Here is a 25,732-nt window from a genome sequence, read left to right as displayed (position 1 = left end):
CAGTTCTGTCACCTCCGTCAGTTCTGTCACCATCGTCAGTTCTGTTACCTCCGTCAGATGTCAACTCCGTCAGTTCTGTCACCTCCGTCAGATGTCAACTCCGTCAGATGTGTCACCTCCGTCAGATGTCAACTCCGTCAGTTCTGTCACCTCCTTCAGTTCTGTCAACTCCGTCAGATGTGTAAACTCCGTCAGATGTGTCACCTCCTTCAGATGTCAACTCTTGTCAGTTCTGTCACCTCCGTCAGTTCTGTCACCATCGTCAGTTCTGTCACCTCCGTCAGATGCGTCACCTCCGTCAGATGTGTCACCTCCTTCAGATGTCAACTCTTGTCAGTTCTGTCACCTCCGTCAGTTCTGTTACCTCCGTCAGATGTCAACTCCGTCAGTTCTGTCACCTCCGTCAGATGTCAACTCCGTCAGTTCTGTCACCTCCGTCAGATGCGTCACCTCCGTCAGATGTGTCACCTCCTTCAGATGTCAACTCTTGTCAGTTCTGTCACCTCCGTCAGTTCTGTTACCTCCGTCAGATGTCAACTCCGTCAGTTCTGTCACCTCCGTCAGATGTCAACTCCGTCAGTTCTGTCACCTCCGTCAGATGTGTCAACTCTGTCAGTTCTGTCACCTCCGTCAGATGTGTCAACTCTGTCAGTTCTGTCACCTCCGTCAGATGTCAACTCTGTCAGTTCTGTCACCTCCGTCAGATGTGTCACCTCCGTCAGATGTCAACTCTTGTCAGTTTTGTTACCTCCGTCAGATGTCAACTCCGTCAGTTCTGTCACCTCCGTCAGATGTGTCAACTCTGTCAGTTCTGTCACCTCCGTCAGATGTCAACTCCGTCAGTTCTGTCACCTCCGTCAGATGTCAACTCCGTCAGTTCTGTCACCTCCGTCAAATGTGTCAACTCTGTCAGTTCTGTCACCTCCGTCAAAAGGAATGTTTTGATATTTTATATTTGTAGAGGAATTGTTGGTCACATGTGAAAGTGTAATCTGTCTGCTAACATGAGAATGTTTTGAAATGTTAAAAACATCTTGAATGCTGTTCAAGATAAAGTTGAAATTATATTACACAGTCCGAAGTAAAAGGCACATTTTGTAAAAAAAAAAAGAAAAGTTGGGAGGTTGTATCAAAGCATAGCTCAGTAGCTTAGTACATATAAGATACATAAATGTAGTTTCATTTGTCGGAGTACAAGGTTTTATTTTTTTTTTCAATTTTGCACCCTGTTTTGTCCCACTTTTCAAGATTAACTGACTTATTAAATAAATTAGTCCTACATCTAAAACACCTACACCCTACATAAGAGGGTACATAATCTGCATAATGACTCAATGATCAGTTAAACGCTTGAATGATAGTTAAAAATATAGCCTATATATTAAAACTTTTGTTGAATCGGTGAGATCATTTGAATTTGCCATTTCTTTTTAGAGACATTTTTAGCTATATTAATACCAACCCTTCTTCAAGAGTGGCGCTTGATGCAGCATTTTCTGAAAGACACACACATACAATACACTCATAACCAAAAGTGTTTAAATAATCCATGAACACAGACACTAAAAACATTGCACATTAATACCCAGACATTATATTATCACTATTTAATATTTAGTGTATTATCAATGAGCATAAAATGTTAAACAACCACACTCAAGTTATAAGAATCCATCATTCATTCACATTTTTATGCCACTTTCCCACTGCAGCTTTGTGCACACAGCACATTAATTATGCACAGATAGAATTCCTTCATTCGCAATTTCATTAGAATTAATTATAAACTCAAGTCTGCTACAAAATACAGTGTCGAGAAACATTATAAAATACTCTTTTACTCCTATTTAAAAAGACAACACAAATAAATATTTCATAAAAAGAAAATAGGTCACATTTGTTAAATTAATTCCAAACACAAACATTCATTGGTGTCATTTTCCTGTATGTGAAACAAAATCCCCCAGAAAAGGTAGCGCAAGAATCATGTGCTACAGTAGGGAAAGGGAAGTGGCATGTGGCCAAGTATGGTGACCCATACTCAGAATTTGTGCTCTGCATTTAACCCATCCAAGTGTACACACAGTAGTGAACATACACCCGGAGCAGTGGGCAGCCAATGCTGCGGCGCTCGGGGAGCAGTTGGGGGTTCGGTGCCTTGCTCAAGGGTCTCACCTCAGTCGTGGTATTAAGGGTGGAGAGAGTGTTGGTTATTCACTCCCCACCTACAATCCCTGCCGGACCTGAGACTCAAACCCACAGCCTTCGGGTTACAAGTCCAACTCTCTATCCATTAGACCACGACTGCCCTATTTAAGTTTAAGGCCTATTGAAAGGTGCTTTAACCTATTAAAAAAGAGAAAGGTGTCCAATATTGCGGTTTATTTTTTGCTTTCAGCCTCAGATTCTCTTTAGCCTTCCACTTTATTTTTCAGTGTTTTCTTCTAGTGCCTGACTACAACCAGAAACAACCCCAGGCTTTTTGTACCACAAACATACTGTTCCTTTTCCTCATTTAGCTGTGAGGCTCTCCAGTCATGGAGTTCTGTGCGAGTCCATCATAGTGCAGTACAGTCCTGATACTGGGCTCAGCTGAGTTCTGACCCGGTCACATCTCTCCTCATATGATTGTCTCAGAGCAGTTCTGACTCATCGTCCTCATCCTCAGAGCCGGACGGACCCTGCCGCACCTCCTCATACCACTTATTAGTGAGAGTCTTCATCTGAATCCGCCCATGCAGCAGATCCTTAGAGGATGGAAGAACGACAGATTACAAACCCTGTTAGCTGGACTAATCTGTATGAAGGTTTGAGCAATCTCACCTCTTGTGTGAGTCTACGGGTGAAGAAAGGGTTCAGATACTTGGCATCAAGCCACAGGAAACCCTTCAGATCCTGCCTCTGAAAAATCTGAGCTTCGTACTCTTCCTCTGTCAGCTCTGACAAATGCTCAGATTCAATGGTATTACCCTGAAAGAAAGAAAAAGAGAGAGAGAGAGAGAGAGATGTGCACATTTGCTCCGTTCCAAAACTTACTTGCCATGCATCTTAATAAAAAAAGAGCTAGTGAATAACAAGCCCCTAATCTGAAAGTCACATCTATTACCCCTCTGATTCATGATGTCCACTACAATGGGCAGATTAATTAGCATTAGTATTTATTAAATTACTTCATTATATTATACATTTTAATTATTAAAAATAAATCTAAATAAACAAATTGCATATACTCTGTTTATTCATTCAAAACATGAATCATTAAATCCAGAAAGAAATGGGAAATGCTTAATGTTTTAGAGTGTTAACCATAGTAGTGACCACAATCGCTTTTATTCTGGATCTGCATGAGACTTATTCATGAAACATGAGCAGATTTCTGTGTGTAAATCATTTAAAAGAAAATCATGAAAGTGTTTATATTTTCAAAACATTAGTACACAAAATAAAATTACAGCTGCTCTGAAACACCCAAACCATTTGTAGTTTTTCAGGCAAAGTGATGATACTGAATTTTGACACTATTTACCATAATCTTGAGTTTGTTTGCCCATATAAACAATGGCAATGTTGTGCTAACGCTCACAGATCTGTTTTATGAGTGAAAACTCTTTTCTTGTAATCTTAGTGTTATATTGTGATATGTTTATCAAAATAAAACTGCTAAAAAATACAGACCCCACTTCACTGGTATTTAATCATTTTAGGCTTATGATGAACTTTATTCTAAACTCACGGACCTCGGCCTAAACTCCTCACTCTGTGACTGGATTCAAGACTTCCTCACCGGCAGACCTCAAGTGGTGAAAGTTGGCCAGTTCACCTCAAACTCCATCACTCTGAACATAGGAGTCCCACAGGGCTGTGTCCTGAGTCCCCTGCTCTACTCTCTCTACACGCATGACTGCGTGTCCTCTCACAGCTCCACATCTATTGTCAAATTCCCTGATGACACTGTGGTTCTGGGCCTCATCTCCAACAACGATGAGACCGCATACTTGGATGAGGTAGAGAGACTCACATCATGGTGCCAGGACAATTGTCTCTCTCTGAATGTGAGCAAAACTAAAGAGCTGATCATGGACTTTAGGAAGAGACAGCAGCAGCCCTACACTCCTCTTATGATCAGTGGGACCCCTGTGGAGAGGGTGAGTAGCTTCAAGTACCTCGGTGTAAACATCTCCGAGAACCTGACTTGGACTACACACATCCAAACACAGGTTAAGAAAGCCAGGCAAAGACTGTACCATCTGCGACAGCTGAGGAAATTCAGGGTCTCACCAGCAATCCTGAAAACTTTCTATTCAGGGACCATAGAAAGTGTATTGACTCAGTGCATCTCAGTGTGGTATGGAAACAGCTCCAATCAGGACTGCAAAGCACTACAGAGAGTTGTGCGCTTAGCTGAGCACATCTCAGGGTCTGCTCTCCCCTCTCTGCAGGACATCTACCTCAAACGCTGCAAAAATAGAGCTGTCAAAATCATCAAGGACTCTAATCACCCTGGTAACCGTCTATTCACTCAGCTTCCATCTGGTAAGCGCTTCCGTAGCCTGATGGCAAAAACTGAGAGACTTAGGAGGAGCTTCTTCCCCCAGGCCATCAGGCTCCTAAACTCTAACTCTGTGTCATAACATCACATGACTCCATGTAAATATCACTATATCAACATACTGACCTGCACATTTATATTCATATCTATATTTTTTATCTTTTATTTTATTATTTCTTTTTCTTAATATTTGTATTCTATATAATTGCACTGTCCTTGGAGCGGACCTGACCTACATTTCACTGCTGGTTATACTCTGTATAATTGCGTGTGAGACAAATAAAAATCTTGAATCTTGAATCCTATTCTTATGCATACAGGTGCTGTAATTAAGCAGTACATGATGTAATGAATGAAAAGTGTTTCTGTTGCTACATGAAAATGTATGAAACATCTGTGAGATTGACAAACACCGCATCAAATCTTCTTTACTTGCAATAACATGCGCAAGCATTGCATGAGCGCCACTATGGTAAACAGAAAGTTTCCAACTTCACTTCTCCATTTTCAACTCCTTCCAGTAAGTGGCTCATCTCGCCATTTGGTTACATTCAGCCACAAAGTCAAACACACTTTTCATCCCGTCAAAGCCTGTTAGTAGTTTTGCTAGTCTAGCCTGTTCCTGCCGGTTCACACCTGACAAACTGTGAATGAGCGTACATTCACACCCAAAATACGAATATTTGTTTTACATGCACAAAAAAAAACAAAATGAAGAGAAAATGGTTAAAGACCATTTGAGTGTTTAATCTTATTTTTATACATTACTGACACTCTATCCTCCAATTTGATACTGTTAAGTGCTTTGACACAATCTGTATTGTTAAAAGCGCTATATAAAGGTGACTTGACTTAAAGACAACCATTCTCTCACCATTTTCTCAGTTTTGCTCAAGTTGATGTCTTTTTTGTTCTTGCGCCGTGATTGGCTCTCCTCGATGTCCATGATGCGGATGAGGGGCATGGTCCCGCCCCCCATCAGCAGGATGGTGAAGAGCACAATGACTATGGTGGTGGTGCCAATCAGCTGCCGCTTCTCTATGGGTTCCAGACCCAGATGAAGACTGAGGGCGTATGGGATCGCACCCCGCAGACCTGAGCATCAGCACAGAGGACATGTGCTTAGATTCAACTACACATGCAATTTCATGAAATTTTATGACTATATGGAATGTGTGTATTTCTAAATATGCGAATTATCGTAAAACAACTGACAAACCACCAAAACTAAAATGTAATTTAAAATGGTGAAGGAATAGTAACTAGTTGCTGTATCTGAAATATACCATAAAAATTTTGACTTAAAGGAGTCATGAACTGAGAAATGATCTTTTGACATTTAAGAGTTCATTGTGCCATTAAAACATCCTCTAAGTTTCAGAACTCATAACTTTCTCGTTAGCCTAAAAACAGCTTATATTAAAAGTAGTCTGCTAAAACAACAGCTTGTGAAATATTCTACTCTATGATATAATAGTGTGGATAAGCACCGCCTCCACAGAAGATAATCAACGCCTACTTCTACATCACTGCCTGTTTAACCTCGCCCACCGATTCTACATCACTGTCTGTTTAGCCCGCCCACTGATTCATGATTACATCCTGTAAGTTTCAGAACTCAAAACTTTCTCGTTAGCCTAAAAACAGCTTATACTGAATTTAGTTTGCGTCAGCTGGTGGAATGTTCCACTCTATGATGTAATAGTGTGGATAAACCCCACCTCCTCAGAAGATGATCAATGCCTGCTTCTATATCACTGCAGTTTAGCCCCACCTCCCGATTCTAAATTGCTGCCTGTTTAGCCCCACCCACCGATTTGTGCATGTAGTGTTTACGAGAGTGGCGAACGCACAGGTCTACGCAGAAACCAAATCACTGCCTGTTTAGCCCTGCCCACCGATTCTACATCACTGCCTGTTTAGCCCCGCCCACCAATTCTACATCACAGCCTAGTTAACCTCGCCCACCGATTCTACATCACTGCCAGTTTAGCCCCGCCCACAAATTCTATATCACTGCCTATTTAACCTCGCCCACCGATTCTACATCACTGCCTGTTTAGCCCCGCCCACCGATTCTACATCACTGCCTGTTTAGCCCCGCACACCGATTCGTGCATGGAGTGTTTACGAGAGCTGCGAACGCACAGGTCTACGCAGAAACCAAACGATAAAGATGTTTTGAAGACAACAAGATGCTGTTCAGTGCCAAGCTGTGGAAAAACAGTGTTTGGCATCGCCTTCCTTCTGATCCCAACATTAGGAAAGAGTGAATTAACTATTTTTAATGAAGATCCAGATCGCGTCAGTAAGAACTCGGTCCTTTGTTCACTTCATTTTACTGCGGATTCATTTACAAACAAGGCACAATTCGATGTGGGATTTTCAAAAATATTGAAACTAATAGACTGTGCCGAATATATCGGATCCAACAGTAATGTCGCAACACACAAGTATGAATAACTGTTTTTATTACGTGGTCACTATTGCTTTGTTTGTTATTACAGATTGTTTGATAAGTACTGAGTATTTATGTGTTTTTAACTTAAATTACAGCAGCGTCCATCTATGAGGAATGTAGGCTTTGAAATATACACAACTATTAGCCAATCATAGCCTTGGGCATTTTCTTTTGAGTCTACAATCCTCCACGCCTATGTTCATACAGAGCTTCTGATGAGGGGGTTAAAACAGGACAGAAAATAGCCTATTACTTCTAAATTCTCATGTTTTTTGATGTAAAATTTTTGATAACATTATGAGTGGTCCTCAGAGAACAGTACAAAATAAAAAAGTCAATTCATGACACCTTTAAGATGTTGTTGAATAAAATGTTTCATAAAAAAGTCCATGTCCATGTAATTAACAACTAGCAAAGTAAAATGTGCATAACTGATATAAAGAGAATGTAGGATAAATAAATGTAAATGTTTGAAGCATAAAAAGAAAATATAAGAGTTGACTGCAGTTTAAAATATAAGATTAAAACAGAATAAGATAAACTCACTTCAAGCATTCAAACCACATGGAAATTAAAATGAATCATCTTTTGGGTTTTCTTACCACTGAACCACATGACGAACATCATTTTGGGGGTGATTTTATGATCTCTGAAGAAGTTGAGCAGAAAGGTGAGGGGGAAGATATTCACAGCCCGACCGACAAGAACCAGAACCTGTGACAGGAAAACCCAAACAACTAAGTTTTGAATTTTGATTTAACACTGTTACACATTATAATCATCAACTTGTCTTTTTTTGACATCAGATAAAATTCCAAAGAGCCAGTGACATCACACTTTCAGCAAGCATTCATGTTTCATCAGATATTGAAGAGCAGAGAGAGACATAATGCTCTGGAACGAGACAGACATGTGATAAGCACTTCGGCGACACGTACTATACACCAGATGACAAAAGACAGCTCGAACTTATGAGGGAAACTGAAGATAGACAACCCCAGGAACGCAAACACACACGTTTCTGTGGAATCCAAATACAAAAGAGAAGAGTAAGGTTCATCTTAACAGTAGATCTCCTCTGTGAAGCAGCAGGTTTGTGAGGAACTCACCGCACATGAAGGCCACGGTTCGAAGAGTCTGCTGCATGAGAATCTGAGTGACTGGCGATAAGTTATGATGAGTATAATGAGACATGACAATACCTGAGAACAGAATGGCCATGATACCTAAAGACAGAAAGAAATCAATTCTGAATGAGCTCCGATGCTGAAATCACAACAATACTTTTACAACTCAACTGGATCTGTTTTTAAGTTCACCGGAGAGTTTGATGCCCTCGGCAAGACCATACGGCAGGTATGCAAATATAATCATCATCCCAAACTCCAGAGACGGAGTCTTCCTCAGGTCGAAGTGTTTCAGAACCTGCATGCTCCCATTCAGAAATATAATCTCACAGGACCTCAGTAGAAATCTGAGTTCTTCAAATAAACACCCATGTATAAAAAAAATATATATATATATATATATATATATATATATATATATATGTAAAAATTGAAATGGTAACACTTTAGACTAGGGAACATATATTCACTATTACATAGATGTTTATTAGCATGCATGTTACTAGAATATTGGTTCTTTATTAGTGCTTACAAATCAAATATTAATCCCGTATTCTGCATTACAACATTCTAAATCCCATAATCCTACTCATATACAGTTTATTAATGACATCTGCACTCATAAAGCTAATTAATAAAAACCATTAATAAATAAATGTATTAATGTATCCAAATGAATAAACGGTAAAATAACCAATTAATTACCAACCAAAATACAGAAAAAGTCATTAGGATACAATAGCAGAGATGAGACCAGTGAGTGTGCCCAAAGCCGCCGACCCGAAGAACATCTTCAGGAAGTAGCCAAGCGCCTGCATGAAGGTTTCCCAGCCTGTAGAAACATCCGAGCCTGCAAAGCCCTCCGCTGTACTGAAATACCAACAACAACAACACATACATCAACCACTGCTCACATCTAACACAATAACAATGACAAGCGGGTCCGACCGGCGCCGAGAATGGCTGCAGGACCGGATGGCTGCTTGCCGGAACTGGATTACCCCCCTGTTGCAGTCGTGTGACTTTGTTGTTGATTGACTATGTGCTTTTTGTTGCTGGGGTGTTTTTTCTGTTCTCACACTGTACTCTCATAAGAATATAGTCTGTGAATAATTTTTTTTCTCCCCCCTCTCCTCATGTCAAGCTGTATCTCTTCTATAATACCTACATTTCACTGCTGGTTATACTCTATGATTATGTATGTGACAAATAAAAATTACTTCCATAAAGACTGAAAATTAAGCAGAATATGACTGAATTGTTCCACATTTTAAATCAGAGCCTGCAACATGCACATCCAGACAATATTTACAATTAGAATTTTGTAAGTATTTTAAATAAATAAAATGAAAAGCTGACTTATGTGAATCTTGTTTGTACCATCCTTTGATTATTTATTTCTCCAACAGGCCCACTTATCATCCCAATCTTTAACAAATAGCTTGTATTTGGTCAGCAGGGGGCATCATAGTCACAATTACATTCCTACTGTACATAGATATGCACTAAAATATGTCAAACACTGGAGAGTTCATTTAACAGTTTCCACCAGGAATAATACATAATACAAAAATTCAGAGTTTAAACCATAAAGAGATTCAATGAGCTGCTGATCCTTTTAAAACAAACTGTCATATGTTGAGCATCCAATATCAAATGGGCTTGCATTCACTTGTCCCTGTTCATTTAACCGATAGGAGAAAGCATTTTAAACATTGAACAGATTACATCACAAAATGATAATAAAACCACAATGGTGGGTAGCAGGTAAGATTTAGTTTGTTTGTTAAACTAAATAATTACTGCTTTCTAGGAAACACACAAACAGCTGATAACAGCAGCTCCACAGACTCATCAATTATGAATGAGATCATTTTACCAACCAACACTCATAGTACGCACTCACAATGACCACGAGAAACAGCCAGAGTAAACACTCACAATGAGCACAGACAACCCTCCAGCCGAGCCGAGTGGAGACTAGATGAGGAGAGATGAGACACGTGACGGGACAAACAGTATCAGAAAAGAACAAATGAGAGATGAGACGAAAGACAAGAGTAGATGAGAAGAGATGAGAGAGAAAATGAGCTGAGAAGAGACAAGAGAAAGAGACGAGGGACAAGATGAGACAAGAGAGGAGAAGAGAAGAGGCAAGTGAAGGCAAGCAACAAAAGACAAGAAAATAAGACATGGGGCAAAAGAGACTACATGAGAATAGATGAGAGAGACGACAGATGAGAAAAGAACAAGAAACGTTAGAAAGAGACTAAATGAGGAGAGGAGAAAGACAAGAAAATAAACTCTTAACAATAAAGGTGCTTCAAAAGGTTCTTCAAGCGATGCCATGGAATAACCATTTTTGGTTCCACAAAGAGCCATTCAGTCAAAGGCTCTTTAAAGATCCATCTCTTTCTTACCTTTTTATAATCTGAAGAACCTTCTTTCACCACAAAGAACCTTTTGTGATACAGAAAGGTTCTTCAGATGTTAAAGGTTCTTTATGGAACCATTTAGACAAAAAGGTTCTTCTATGGCATCGTGAAGCACCTTTATGTTTAAGAGTGTAAGAGACTTGGGAAAAGACAAGACACACAAGATGAGATGATAAAAGTAAAATGAGAAGAGATGAGAGATATGACGAGGCTCGCTAAAATGAAATGTTCAAAAGACTAGCTGAAAAGAGACAAGATGAGAAGCAAAGAGAACAAAAAATGTCAAGAAGAGACTACAAGACAAACAAGACGTGAGACAAGACCAGAATGGAAGAGACGAGAAATTAGATGATTTGAAAAGAGAAGAGAGACAAGATAAGAGACAAGATGAGACAAAAGAAAATAAGAGACTTGATTAGAAGAGACAAGAGACACATAAGACGAGATGAAAAAAATGAAACGAGAAGAGATGAGAAGCACAAGGCAAAAGAGACTAGATGAGGAGTGAGCAGAGAACAAGAGACAGAGACTTCAAGACAAAGTGGTTAGACAAGACTAGACTGAAAGAGACCAGAAGGGAGACAAGAAGAGAAGAGAAAACATGATTAGAAAAGTGACGAGAGACCAGCTGAGATGAGACCGAATGAAAAGAGATATGATACAAGACGTGAGAGAACAAAAGAGATTAAACAAAATAGATTAAACTATATAAAATGACAGGAGAGCAAATCAACAGTAAGAGACACAGAGACCGAAAAAGGTCGAAACACTTAATACAGCCACTGCAAAGCCACACTCAGTGACTAAAGATACAGGAGTGTCAGTATGTGCAACAGCAGATCACATGTCTTACACTTCCTGTTCAACTTGTTTGTAACATGACATCATCTGCATACATGAAGCGGTCCTGTTGTTTCTCATTCATACCGAGAACACCTGTGGGAGTCTATGAAAACGCAGGTAACATGAGGGTCAAACGTCCCATTTACAAATGCCCTGTACAACATTTAAGAACGCTATAAACACGTCACAGCACGTAAGGCCAAGAACTCCTTGCACATTACCATTCCCTGTGAGATCAGCGGTTAACGAAATTCCATTACAATCAGCAGTTTCTACACAAACGCACACAGACAGCTGGATACCATCCTGTTGCTAAAACAAAACCAGCATGGTGGCATGTATCGCCTGGTGGACTGACATATAAAAGTCCTTCAAACATTGTTTAATGGGAGATGTATAAAATGTACACATACATATGAGCTGGTTATAGAGATAGAAACGCTCGTGTTATATATGGATCTGATTTAGTTGTGCTCAGCAAATTCAGGATTGGCCCAGCCTCCCTGATCCAAATCCACAGTCGTAATCTTTCAAGAGCTTTCAAGGTGTTGACACATGTATCATATGTTCAGTTACTGCACATTATTATAAAAGGAACCATATTTTCTGGAACTCAATAATTAGCTTGACGTGTCCAAACACAAGAAAAGGGTTTTGACAACTGAAGGTGTTCAATTCCACCCATTAGTCACTTTGTGTAATTTCTTACAATGTGACATGTAAGTGGATCTAATGGCTAATTTAAGAACAGGGCTTGTAAATAATTCATGGGACAAGACCTCCACAATAGAGTGCTAAATGACCAAGCAAACAGGTCAGTTAAGACACTTGAAACATCATATATTTGGTTTTTATCTAAATTAAAAAATGTTAGTTTTTCCACCCTCTCTGATGCTTAGATGTGAACAGCCTGTTTTCCTACTTCAAATTTATAATTTCCATACGTAAATGACTCCTGTTATGATTGGCTGGCCTCAAGACTGTTAGATTTCACCTCAAAATAAACAGAAATACAAAAAAAAAAAGAAAAAAAAAAAAGTGTTGAATATACAGAATTTCAAAAAAATGCATCATGTTGTCACCTTTAATGAATATTTTTAGTATGTGAAGCGAGTTCTTGCTGGTGCTGCTGGAAATAATGAAGTGGAGTAAAGAAACACCCATACATTTATATCAACATGGCTAAGAGTGTGTGGACACCTCCTTCTAATGAATGGTTTGGCTTCTCCAGTGAAGACTTGTTTTTAAAATACACAACACAATGACGTTCTAGAGAACTGAGTGCTTCTCAAGAACTAAGTGAATGTGTTAAGCCTAATTATACAGGGTGCCTTGAAGACCAAACAGTTCCTCAGTAATCGTGAAAATCTGTCTATCCAGAACTGTGCAAAAGTCAAAGCCACAAAGATGTTTTACAAAAACATTTCTTTGCTTTAGTGTGCCAGTAAAAGATATACATTTCCAAACTGGCAAAAGGAGTTTTAGGCCTCCTCAGAGAATTTGCAATATACAGTGGGGCAAATAAGTATTTGATACACTGCCGATTTTTCAAGTATTCCCACGTACAAAGAATGGAGAGATCTGTAATTTTCAGTTACACCTCAGCTGTGAGAGACAGAATATAAAAAAAAATCCAGAAAATCACACTATGATTTTTGAATAATTAATTTCCATTTTATTGCATGAAATAAGTATTTGATACAATAGAAAAATAGAACTTAATATTTGGTACAGAAACCTTTGTTTACAATTACAGAGGTCAGACGTTTCCTGTAGTTCTTGACCAGGTTTGCACACACTGCAGCAGGGATTTTGGCCCACTCCTCCATACAGGTCTTCTCCAGATCTTTCAGGTTTTGGGGCTGTCGCTGGGCAACACAGAGTTTCAGCTCCCTCCGTAGATTTTCTATTGGGTTTAGGTCTGGAGACTGGCTAGGCCGCTCCAGGACCTTGAAATGCTTCTTACCTTGCCACTCCTTAATGACCCCAAACACACAGCAAGGGCAACTGTCATGCTGGAAGACCCAGCCACAACCCATCTTCAATGCTCTTACTGAGGAAAGGCCATCGTTGCCCAAAATCTTGCGATACATGGCCCCATCCATCCTCCCCTCAATACGGTGCAGTCGTCCTGTCCCCTTTGCAGAAAAGCACCCCCAAAGCATGATGTTTCATGGTGTTCTTGGGATTGTACTCATCCTTCTTCCTCCAAACACTGTGAGTGGAGTTTAGAACAAAAAGTTCTATTTTGGTCTCATCTGACCACATGACCTTCTCCCATGTCTCCTCTGGATCATCCAGATGGTCTTTGGCAAACTTCAGACGGGCCTGGACATGTGCTGGCTTGAGCAGGGGGACCTTGCGCGCGCTGCAGGATTTTAATCCATGACGGTGTAGTGTGTTACTAATGGTAACCGTTGAGAGACTGTGGTCCCAGCTCTCTTCAGGTCATTGACCAGGTCCTCCCGTGTAGTTCTACGCTGATCCCTCACCTTTCTCAGGATCACTGATACTCCACGAGGCGAGATCTTGCATGGAGCCCCAATCCGAGGGAGATTGACAGTCATCTTGAATTTCTTCCATTTTCTAATAATTGCGCCAATCTCCTCATGTTGCCTTCTGGGCAATCGTGGCCTAATGGATAGTGAATTGGACTTGTAACCTGAAGGTGGTGGGTTCGAGTCTCAGGTCCGGCAGGGATTGTAGGTGAGGGAGTGAATAACCAACACTCTCTCCACCCGCAATGCCACGACTGAGGTGAGACCCTTGAGCAAGGCAACATATGTTCACTACTGTGTGTACACTGGGATGGGTTAAATGCAGAGCACAAATTCCAAGTATGGGTCACCATACTTCGCCACACACCACTTCCCTTTCCCACAAAGCTGTTTTGCCTATTGTCCTGTAGCCCATCCCAGCCTTGTGCAGGTCTACAATTTTGTCCCTAGTGTCCTTAGACAGCTCTTTGGTCTTGCCCATAGTGGAGAGGTTGGAGTCTGATTGATTGAGTGTGTGAACAGGTGTCTTTTATACAGGTAACGAGTTCAAACAGGTGCAATTAATACAGGTAACGAGTGGAGGATAGGAGGGCTTCTTAAAGACAAACTAACAGGTCTGTGAGAGCCAGAATTCTTGCTGCTTGGTAGGTGATCAAATACTTATTTCATGCAATAAAATGGAAGTTAATTATTCAAAAATCAATGTGATTTTCTGGATTTTTTTTATATTCTGTCTCTCACAGCTGAGGTGTACCTACGATGAAAATTACAGATCTCTCCATTCTTTGTAAGTGGGGAAACTTATAAAATCAGCAGCGTATCAAATACTTATTTGCCCCACTGTATGTGTGTATTGCACAGTACCAGATATGTAGTTTTGCACATTTAATATGGGTATTTCCGTTTGTGAAAGTTGTCTCTCACATGCTGCCAGGATGGTTCATGTTCACCCAGGAGAACGATTTGGAGATTGGAGGGCCTGAATGCTAACGCATTTATCACACGGAAGTAAAGCACACTTTCATCTGGTCATAAATCATGGCACGTGGATGCAGAAAATGAGCAGAAGGCTGAAACCGACAGAATGAGGATGTCTGCAGGCCACAAAGCAATTTGGCCACAAAAAGGAAAAAGTGCCTGACACACTTACGTGGAAGCCTGCTGAGATACAATGTGTGACCAGTTTACGTGCGAGATATCAGAGAGATGATAAAATGTAAAAACTGTAACTTGAATGCAAATTGCTTTCGATAAAAGCATCTGCTAAATGCATAAATGAAATATAAAATTACTGTATGAAAATTACATCCGTTATGATTGGCTGGCCTCCACATCTCATTAAAGGGGTCATGAAACCAAAATTCCCTTTTGAAATATAGTATAGTATAGTCATTGTACTATAAAACATCCTGTAAGACTCAGAACTCTCTCGTTAGCCTGAAAACAGCTTATACTGAATTTAGTTTGTGTCAACTGGTGGAATGTTCCACTCTATGATGTAATAGTGTGGATAAACCCCACCTCCTCAGAAGATGATCAATGCCTGCTTCTATATCACTGCAGTTTAGCCCCAGCCACCGATTCTAAATTGCTGCCTGTTTAGCGCAGCCCACCAATACTACATCACGGCCTATTTAACCTCGCCCACTGATTCCACATCACTGCCTGTTTAACCCCGTCCACCGATTCCACATCACTGCCTATTTAGCCCCGCCCACTGATTCTACATCACTGCCTGTTTAACACCGCCCACCGATTTCACATCACTGCCTGTTTAACCCCGCCCACCGATTTCACATCACTGCCTGTTTAACCCCGCCCACCGATTTCACATCACTGCCTGTTTAACCCCGCCCACCAATTCGAGCATGTAGTGTTTACGAGAGCGGCGAACGCAGGTCTACGCAAAAACCAAACGATAAAGATGCTTTGAAGACAACAAGATGCTGTTTAGTTCCAAGCTGTGGAAAAACGGTGTTTGCGTTGCCTTCCTTCTGATCCCAACATTAGGAAAGAGGGAAGAAAAAAGGGGTCAAAAAAACAGGACAGAACATAGATTATTACTTGTAAATTGTTTTTTTTATGTAAAAATCTTGATAACATTATAAGAGGACCAGTTCATGACCCCTTTAAGGCCATCAGATTAGATTTCACTTCAATATCAGTGAATAACGTGATCGAGCCTATGTTTTGAAAAAATTACCCAGCAGAATAAGAACATGATTGATCAAATTGTTTATATAACAATCACAGTCTCTGACTACAGACTCAAAAGTTGATGATTTAAGTGCAACCAATGCTAACAGATATTTCCAACCAATAAAACTATTATCGGTATTATTTAATTTGGGTTTCCTACAAACATCTGTAAGCGTGAGACTTCACAAGCAATGGCTACAGGCTATTACTGGTATATCAGTAATCCAAAAAAACTCAATTCTTTCACCCTTTAAAATGTTATTGGTTTATTGGTTTCCATGAGTTTTTAGTACTTCAAAACGGTGTCTATGAACCTTCTCTGTGTCGCCAGACGGCATTTGAAATGAAAACATTTAATTTCAGGTGCTGTGCAGTTTTGAAGTAGTGTTCATTTCGTTAACGAAGACTATGACGAAAAGCTTTTTTTTTTTTTTAGCTTTTTTCTCATGACTAAGACGAGACTATAATAAGGTCAATAAACAATAACTATATCAACATGCAATTTCGTTGACGAAATAAGACAACACTAAAATGTATAAAAAAAAAACTTTTCCAAAAACGTCTTTTTATTTTAGTCAAAAAAAAAAGGAGACAAAATGTTACTGCAGACTGCTCTACACGCCTCTACTAAGCAAGCTTTTTTCATGTGTGCGGTTGCCAGATATCAAGAGTTCAAATCCCCGAATCAAGGCCTTTCTACACAAAGCAAAACCAATTTCGGACGCGATGGCACGCAGGAATAAAACAACAGCTTCCTATGGATGCTTCCACATTCGCGCACCAAAAATGCAAATGTTTTTTTTTCATCCAGTCCGACAAATCTTTTCAGTTTCGCAAAGTGAAAACACGGGCCGTCCAATATGATTTGATCTAAGATAACTTGACCGAAGCAGCTGCTGTTGCACAAAAGTGTGAGAATGGTGGCGCTGTTTCGAAAAACCAGTGTAAACAAACACAGAAGAAGAGTATCCCGGATAAGACAAGAGAGTGGATGCTACAGGCTACAGACAAACCAGCTGGAGTTTAGCATCTAAATGAAAGTGTCCCTCAGCCGGTCTGACTTCTGTCATGAGATCTCGACTGTATTGTTTGCAATTGTGATTGCTGAATAAATGCACTTACTCAACCGCTGTTGTTTTAATAGAGAAATAGGCTATTGCCGTTTGGAATTAGTGGAATTACTAAGGATTTTCACTGTTATAATATTTTTTGTTTGTTTTTACCAGTTTTCATAATGTAGACAGAGAGATTGCATAAGTCTTTGGTATTAATCTATATAATAAAAAGCCTATAATAAATCAGTATACTACATGAGGTAAAATACATGTATATGTCCACATTCTATTGATTTGTGCTTACTGGTGAAACTGCAATACCTAAAATGCAGAAGTAAATTTCTCAAATGACAACAATCATGATTAGAATTTTGATTTCATTGACTAAAACCTGACTAAAATGCTCATACTTTTCATTGACAAACTTGACTAAACAAAAACAGGACAAGGTTGTCTAACTATGATAACTAAAATGTACATTTGAGTAAGACTAAGACTAAATAAAAAATGGCTTCCAAAATGAATACTGCTGTACGGTTAATTAATAACAACAAGTTTTCATGGACTAAAACTAGACTAAAATGTTGAGACTTTTAGTTGACTAAAACTAAATGGGATTAGGTCGACTAAATATGATGAAAATTAACAAGGACATTTTACCACGGGACTATATATAATAGCGGATGAAATTAACACTATTTTGAGGTCATCTAGTTTTGGTTTGTTGAGAATATTATACCACTTATAGCCAATAATAGTACTTGATATGTCCTGGTTCAAGACCAGGCCCATGCAGAGCTGATTTTATTTCATTGTAAACATGTAGAACGGGGATGGGACTGCACACAGGTTTCAGCACCAGGGGTTGTAAAATCGTCAAAAAGATTTTATGGAAGAGAGTTTTGCGTACTTTGTTAATACGATGGACACTGCGTCATTTAGGATGCTCTCTCCAAACACCAGCATATTGAGCACAGGATCCACGTTCAGAGCGTTAAATATGGCGATGGTGGCGACTGGATCCACAGCAGAGATCAGAGACCCAAAGGCAAAACTGGAGAAAAAAAAGGGAAAAAAGACATGAACTTACGTCAAATCCTCTTAAAACACTTTGCTCAACAGTTTCCGAAATTGCCCAAGGCAAATCCTCACCTGTCAGTCATTGTCATCTTGTAAATAACATCAGCCTATTGAAAAGAAACATGGAAACATAACAGTCAGAACCGTTGAAAAATTATAATTAAGCTGTTAAGGTGTGCCAACTAGTTGAACTAGATAAACCACTTCATGAAAGACATGGAAAGATATGGGAAAACAGAAAGAGTTTACCTGTCCCAGGAAATAGATTCCTCCTCCCACGATGAAGGCTGAGATTGCCGTTCCAAATACTGCAAATAATGTGATCGAGCCTATGTTTTGGAAGAAATTACCCTGCGGATCAAACTGATTGATCAATCTGTTTATATAAGTATGACAGTTACATGTATATTAAAAGTTGATGACTTGAGGCCAACCAATACCAGCACAAAACTATTAATAATGTTTCATTTACAAACATTCACTGAAAGAACCGGTTCATAACAGTAATCTGTTGTGAACTGAAATACACTGGTCAAGCTGTATGTTTGTGCTGCCATTGAGAAAGCAATAGAAAGTACTGTTTACCTTATGTAATGAGTATCCAGACTCAAAAATGATTGGCGGTAGAAGTAACAGGAAAAACATATTGGGACGAAACATCTCTTCTTCCTGTGAAAGAAAGAAATGACAATATGTACTTGAACAAGCAGGCTCACATTTTGGATAATGTTCATATAGAGTTACAATATTGTTATTATTAATAGTAATAACACGTAATAAGACTGCATGTTATCATGTTTGTATAATATTTTCACTTCCTTTTTAGGTTTCCTTTCATTTTAACAGGTTTTTTAAATTAGATTATTTTATTAAAGTTTCATTATTTATTCATTTATTCTTTTCATGTTATCATTTAAATTAAAATAAATGATTTTGTATAAAAAGATTTTGGTAACACTTTAGTAGAGGGACCAATTCTCACTCTCTGGCCCTGTGACACCCACCCAAGATAAACACAAAATACCAAAATATACCTTCATCACACAATATTTTTATCTGGTAAACGGAACTACAAACAACTTTTACAATGTGCCAAAAGGGCATGGGAGCCCTTGGTAGCATTATTGATCTCTTTGCAGTAGAGGCTACATCTGGCATGGCCTGGTTTCTCTATTTTTTTTTTAACTGTGACAATTGAAACACATATTCCTTTCCGTTCACATCACACTTTGATTCTAACTTCAACCAGGACCAGCTCCATTTGCACCTGACTCCAGCCTCTAGTTGAGCCACAGTAAGGGCATCTTCCTCCTCAAACTCTCTCATTCCCTCACTCTGAAAAAAAAAAAAAGATTGAAGTGGGTGAGTGGTAAAGTTGGGATGCCTGAACCAGTTAAATGCCACATAGGTAAAGGAAAGTTAATTCACATAGCACATTTCACACACAATGGCAAGTCAAACTGCTTTATAGGGAGAAAATGTTACACACTGCAAAAAATAGATTTTTTGTCTTGTTTCCTGTCCAAATATCTAATCATTCTTAAATCAAATCCAATCAAAATTAGAGTATGCCATAATTCCAGCCAATCAGAGACAAGGCTGCTAAATTCTGATTGGCTGCCTTGACAACCAATCACAACATTCCTTGCATTACCGATGACAGCAAAATACAGTGCATGTATTAATAATTATGCACATCTAAATATAAGGCGTTTTTCACTTCCAGCCTTCATGAACAATTATATGTGGGTTATAAGTAATTAAATACAAGACTGATAGTAGTTAAGATTGACGTTGTTTGGAATTGGTAAAATGTGCTTGGAAAAAATATGATCAGAATATCAACTTGCATAATTATGCATGCACTGTATTTTGCTGTCATCAATAATGTAAAGAATGTTGTGATTGGTTGTCAAGGCAGCCAATCAGAATTTAGCAGCCTTGTCTCTGATTGGCTGGAATTATGGCATACTCTAAGGCTGGGCTGTGTTGAGCAAGCAAGCCATCGGCATTTAGAGAGCACTAAGGGCGGCCATCAAGGGAGCAAGCTAGTGAAACGTTGCACGCACAAAAGAGAAGGTCTGCACACATTCAAAAACATTTTAAATGCAAAATTGATTTTCGTGCGCTCAAAATACTTTCTTCTTTGCGAAAAAAAACATTTTCTCCACAAAACTCAGTTCACGCGCATGCAAAACATAGTTTTGCGCGTTCAAAATATGATCTTTCGCGCACAGAATTGTGGCAGAGATCTAATCCCATAATGGACCCGCCCTACTCTGCCTCTGATTGGCTTACCTTAATGTTCTTTCCCTCATCCAACCAATCTCACTCCTGAAGCCTATACGTATAAATAGTTAGTGCAGTAGTTAAGTTTAGGTATTGGGTAGGATTAGGGATGTAGAATATAGTCATGTAGAATGTGCTTTATTATAAGTACTAGTAAACGGATAATATGTTAATAATAGGTATGCTAATAAACAACTAGTTAGTGAGAATTGGCCCCTATTTTAAAGTGTTACCATGTATGTGCGTGCATGTAAATGCATACATTATACTTGAGCACAAAGCAGAACGGTGTTTCTGTGATAATACTGGCATGTGTGCAGAACTTCACAAAGACACACTTCATGCATTTAACCACCAGTGCACCACATTTAATCATCTGCATGCTCTCATTCTTCAAGTTCCTGTGCAGGGAGGCCTTGCTCTACCACATTCTCTTTCAGTTCCACAACGATCCATCACTTTTGGCGATCAATGAGGGAAAAAAGCTACATTTTTTGGTTCATGAAAGTTTTAAACAATTCTCAGGAACGGTTTTGAGAATAGCACAGATATATTAGGCAAATTTGGATGCGTGTAGGTGTTGACACATGAACCCAAGGCTCTGCATGAGAACTAAAGCTCGGTGGCTGCTAACCAAGCGTTCCAGCATGTTGCAACAATCAGTGATAATGCAACATTTCTTATGATTGCATCTCAAAATCTTTGTTGGGACTGCAAGAACATTTTAAAGCATGATAGGAAAGCTTCTGATGCCAAAACTGTTACAATCAGAAAGTAGCAAAATTATGTTGCCTTATAAAAGCTCAAATAAGAAGCATTAATCAGTGTCTATGCAAGTATGTGAATGCAAACACTTTTAGCTATGCAAGCTCGATTTGAAGACAAAAAAAAAAAAAAAAGTGTCAGAACACTTTTTGTAACACAAAGGAAACGTACATTGCATTCTCAGAGCTGTCGCAAGGCCTGCTACAGCAGACGTTACTGTAAATCAGAGGGTTTAAACCGTTCCTGGAGCACAGGACAATCCCAGGATGTGTTGAAACAGGCTCTGAGGACATTTTCATTTGTAAATACTGAACAATACTGACATCATTGATTTATTGGATGGAACCCAACATTTAAATGCCATTTTTTTGTACTTACTTGAGTTTCACGTTTTTAGTTGAACATCTTTTAAACGACTTTTAATAAAGTGTGAAACAAAACACTTGGGAAATGTTATTAACACCAAGAGCTAAACGGAAAGTTGTTGAAAGGTCTATTCATGCCTCGAGCAAAACAAAAACAGCTTTCAACATGTTTGTGTGCTTTAATGGACAAACCAATGAATAACGATTTCATGTTTTAAAGGGCCAGTTCACCCAGAAATGAAAATTCTGACATCAATTGTAATTTCTATACTAGAAGACCTTGTTCATCTTTAAAACAATACAATAAACATGATATTTCTAATGAAACCTGAGAGATTTCTGTACCTCTGTTGAAGGTCCATTCCACCAAAACCTTGATGCTTAATTAAGATTGGTTTAATCCAAGTCTTCTGAAGAGACACCATTATTTTACATGATAAACGCATTTAATTTTATGCCTTCGATGTTTTTAAAATGTTGTTATAATGGACTTTTAATGAGACCGAAATCACCGAAATCAGTTTTATTAAAATTATATTCATTTGTGTTTTGAAAATTAATAAAATTCTTTCACAAGCTGAAGGCAACGTCAAATGGTAAGTGCAAAACTCAAAGTTCAATGAAACTCAATAAACTGAGGAAATAAACAGTCCTTATCCTAGCATCAACGGATGGAAGACATCTACGGAGTCACGGGGATCCAGCAGGTGAGTGATGAGACAGACAAAGAGCTTGTAACCTTGAGACCAGACAATGAGCGTATGGATTGAGTGTTGTTTTATAGGGAGCTTGATTGGCAGCAACAGTTGAGGAGGATTCCCCGATAGAGGTCAGGTGTGAGTGATTTCTGGAGTGCAGGTGAGTGGCAAGAGGGATGGAATTTTCATTTCCAGAATTTTCGTTTTTCTGTGACTTTTACTTTACGGGAGGGAAAAAGATATACTAAAAATCTTTGCTCTTGTTCTGAGTCTTCTGTGGAATCCGTCATGTGAGCAGTATTAAAGTGGTGCATCTGAGAAAAAGATTAGGCTGCACATGGAAAGCACTTTAAATCAGCCACTTAACAGGTTTTATTTCAGTTAGCACAAAGCCTTAGGAGGTCGCGGCCTATGTAAACAGCAGACACCGTAGCAGCCGACTAGGGCTTGCTGAAGGCTGATTTCAGTCCATCCCTTCAGCACTAAACATGCACATCACATGTTCAAAATTGTGTCAAGACACATGGTTGCATGTGCATCTGGTGCGAAGCCGTGAGCATATGGACCGAGGGGTAAAGGTACACTGAGTTCATCTGCTGCAGTGACAAGACAACAGCATGTCATAGCCTCAGGAGGACAAGCTGCTGGCAAGAACCAGCATGTTATTCTGAGGTTAGCCTCAAATCAATCAATCAATCGATCCAATTTATTACAAACTCTTTTTTTAGCTTGGCTAAAACGGTCACTGATTCCTGCAAACGAGACAAAACATCTCCCGGAAAAAATCCCCATCTTCATTTTGTAAAACAAGAACAGTACTAACTTTGAAATGAGTCGGAGATGATCATTAGTATGATTTTAAAGGGGACCTATTATGCAAATTCACTTTTATAAGGTGTTTGAACAGTTGTGTGGCTGCAGTGTGTGAAAACATCCAGCCTTTAATAGTAAAAATCCACCCACTCATTTTTTTATAATCTAAAAAAAAAATCATAAACAGTATCTCAGAATAAGCGGTTTCAGATTCTCCCTCTGTTCACATCACTGAGGGGAAAAAGTCCTGCCCATTTGTGACGCTGACCTATAGAAACAGCCCAGAGTGAGAAGCTATGGTCCGCCTCCGCCATTACTGATTACTTGCTGTAGCTGCTGGAGATATACATGTCAGTGCCAAAGAGATTCAAGTGTTGTGTTTTGGGATGCACTAACGAACATAGGAGTCTCCATAGACTCCCTCCATCTGAGCCGCTGAGGACACTGTGGTTAAGTTTCATTGTCTAAGGAAATGTCCTGGAAAAAATCGGTAAAGTCCCCAATACGTGTAGGGATCAACACCAACACTTTGTGCGCGAACATCAGCTCCAGACAAATTGCCTTTCTGAAAGAGCTTCTTGACACTCTGTAAGGCTAATGATGCTAAAGCTACCATCGTCTCTTGTGTGTTTTCAATGGTGCTGCCTTCATGAATGATCGTGAATAGGAATGTGGTAGTTAAAAGTTGCATATGAAAGCAATGCGAGTCGATCACTTCAGTTTGTTGAGCTCATAATAATCACGAGTGGGTCTTATAAAGTTTGTGATAGCATGCCATGCACCATGAGACCAGATATGTTGTTATTTTTATCCTGTCGTGCTCCCTGTCTGTGTAATTCACTAACGCGGATTTATTATGTACAATACAGTCAGATGACTGACTTTTAAACAGAGTACGTTTTCTGTAAAGATAGCAGGCTTGTACTAACAGTGACATGTCTATTTGAAAAAGCTAGCACTGCTATTGCCGGAGCGTGAGCTCTTGAAGCTCCGCCCTCTTCTCCGGGAGCACCATCTCATTTGCATTAAAGCAACAAACTCAAAATCTGAGAGTTTTGGCTCACACCCTAAAAGTGGCCATTTTTACAAGCTATAAAAAATGATCTGTTGAGCTAAAACTTCACATACACACTCTGGGGATGTCAGAGACTTATTTTAGATCTTGTAAAAAGGAGCATAATAGGCCCCCTTTAAATCAAATGTACCAAAATAACATGATCACAGACTACATCTATAAAGACAGCTGTCCTTAACCCAGTGCTTCATAGTAGTCAATATTTTAGTCGAAAGTTATAAAATGTCAAAAGAGTTTGTTTAGGTCATTGAGCTCTGCATGCTTGCAACATAACCAACAATGGGTCAGTTTTACTAACAGCTTGCGACAGCGTTTACTGTCACGCAGTGACGAATTAGCGCTGAAAAGGCGTGGACACGGTTATTTTTGCACCTGACCTTATTTAATACACATTTCTAGAACTTTCCCTTTCAGACGCAAAATTTATTGGAGGGGAGTATTCAAATGAATCACGCAACGAAATTTACTAACGTTTGCACTCATCAAATTACTGGTATTTGCGCCATTATTTAATGCCAAAAAAAGGGAAGTGGTGTGTGGCCACGTATGGTGGACCCATACTCGGAATTTCACACAGTAGTGAACATACATCCGGAGCAGTGGGCAGCCCGGGGAGCAGTTGGAGGTTCGGTGCCTTGCTCAAGGGTCTCACCTCAGTCGTGGTATTGAGGGTGGAGAGAGTGTTGGTTATTCACTCCCTCACCTACAACCCCTGCCGGACCTGAGACTCAAACCCACGACCTTCAGGTTACAAGTCCAACTCCATTAGGCCACGACTGCCATGCATGTCTTAAACTATTTTGCGCTTGAAATGGCTGCAATTATTGTTGCTAGAGGAGGCACCGCAGAGAAAAGAGAGCGCAAGGTAGAAGGGAGAGGATTTTTTTCCACACGTATTAATTTATTTTGAATGCCAGAAGAACATATTATCCGAACATATCGTTTGCCAATGCATGTTATTTTTAATTTGCTTCAGGAAATAAAAGACGACTTGGAACCCTCAACTAGGAGTCACGTAATACCAGATCTATCAAAACTTCAAGCAAACCTTAATTTTTTGGCCTACGGTTCTTTTCAACGTACTGTGGCTTCTTTATTTCTTTATTCTTTATTTGTGACTATGCTAATTTGCGCTGCGCTTGGTATATTGTGATGGTCGACATGTAAATGAGATGTTGCGTCTGTGTTCTTTGATTTGCACGTTGTTAGTAAATTACCTGCAGAAATGTAGAACAAGAGAATAAGACATTCGTGTGTAGTCAGTTTCACTGATTATTGGGAGTATTATATCTGAGTGCACAGCTCAGTCAGTGAATTTAAAGAGAACAGAAGTAATTGACAGGTTGAGTAACTTTTAAACGCCAGAATTCATACAAATATATTCAATTAAAATTCACCAACACCACTGGACAAATATCTTGGCTTCATGAAATAAGTATGGGGTTGTTAACGTTTTTAAGTGTCTCATGCTCACCATGCT

At 39.3% G+C, this 25,732-nt stretch overlaps 1 protein-coding gene across 2 annotated transcripts in view; it reads right to left on the bottom strand.

The window, feature by feature from the left end:
- Window positions 1–1,523: 1,523 nt before the first annotated feature.
- The window catches only part of LOC306860772 (sodium/hydrogen exchanger 8), a 48,476-nt gene continuing 24,267 nt past the window's right edge, over window positions 1,524–25,732 (bottom strand). The window contains exons 5-16 of one of the 2 annotated variants that reach the window (XM_079402670.1): window positions 18,833–18,916; window positions 18,497–18,598; window positions 18,320–18,354; window positions 18,078–18,221; window positions 8,875–9,007; window positions 8,330–8,435; window positions 8,120–8,236; window positions 7,949–8,031; window positions 7,613–7,724; window positions 5,424–5,644; window positions 2,824–2,970; window positions 1,524–2,747 (exon numbers count right to left, since the gene is read on the bottom strand). In XM_079402670.1, the coding sequence (XP_079258796.1) occupies window positions 2,634–2,747; window positions 2,824–2,970; window positions 5,424–5,644; window positions 7,613–7,724; window positions 7,949–8,031; window positions 8,120–8,236; window positions 8,330–8,435; window positions 8,875–9,007; window positions 18,078–18,221; window positions 18,320–18,354; window positions 18,497–18,598; window positions 18,833–18,916 (1,398 nt within the window). In that variant the 3' untranslated portion in view covers window positions 1,524–2,633. Of the gene's footprint in view, window positions 2,748–2,823; window positions 2,971–5,423; window positions 5,645–7,612; window positions 7,725–7,948; window positions 8,032–8,119; window positions 8,237–8,329; window positions 8,492–8,874; window positions 9,008–18,077; window positions 18,222–18,319; window positions 18,355–18,496; window positions 18,599–18,832; window positions 18,917–25,732 lie in introns of both variants that reach the window. The other variant, XM_079402669.1, reaches the window with a different exon arrangement.

This window comes from Barbus barbus (assembly GCF_936440315.1).
Source record: "Barbus barbus genome assembly, chromosome: 41".
Lineage (NCBI taxonomy): Eukaryota > Metazoa > Chordata > Actinopteri > Cypriniformes > Cyprinidae > Barbus > Barbus barbus.
This window is presented reverse-complemented; position numbering and strand designations above follow the sequence as displayed.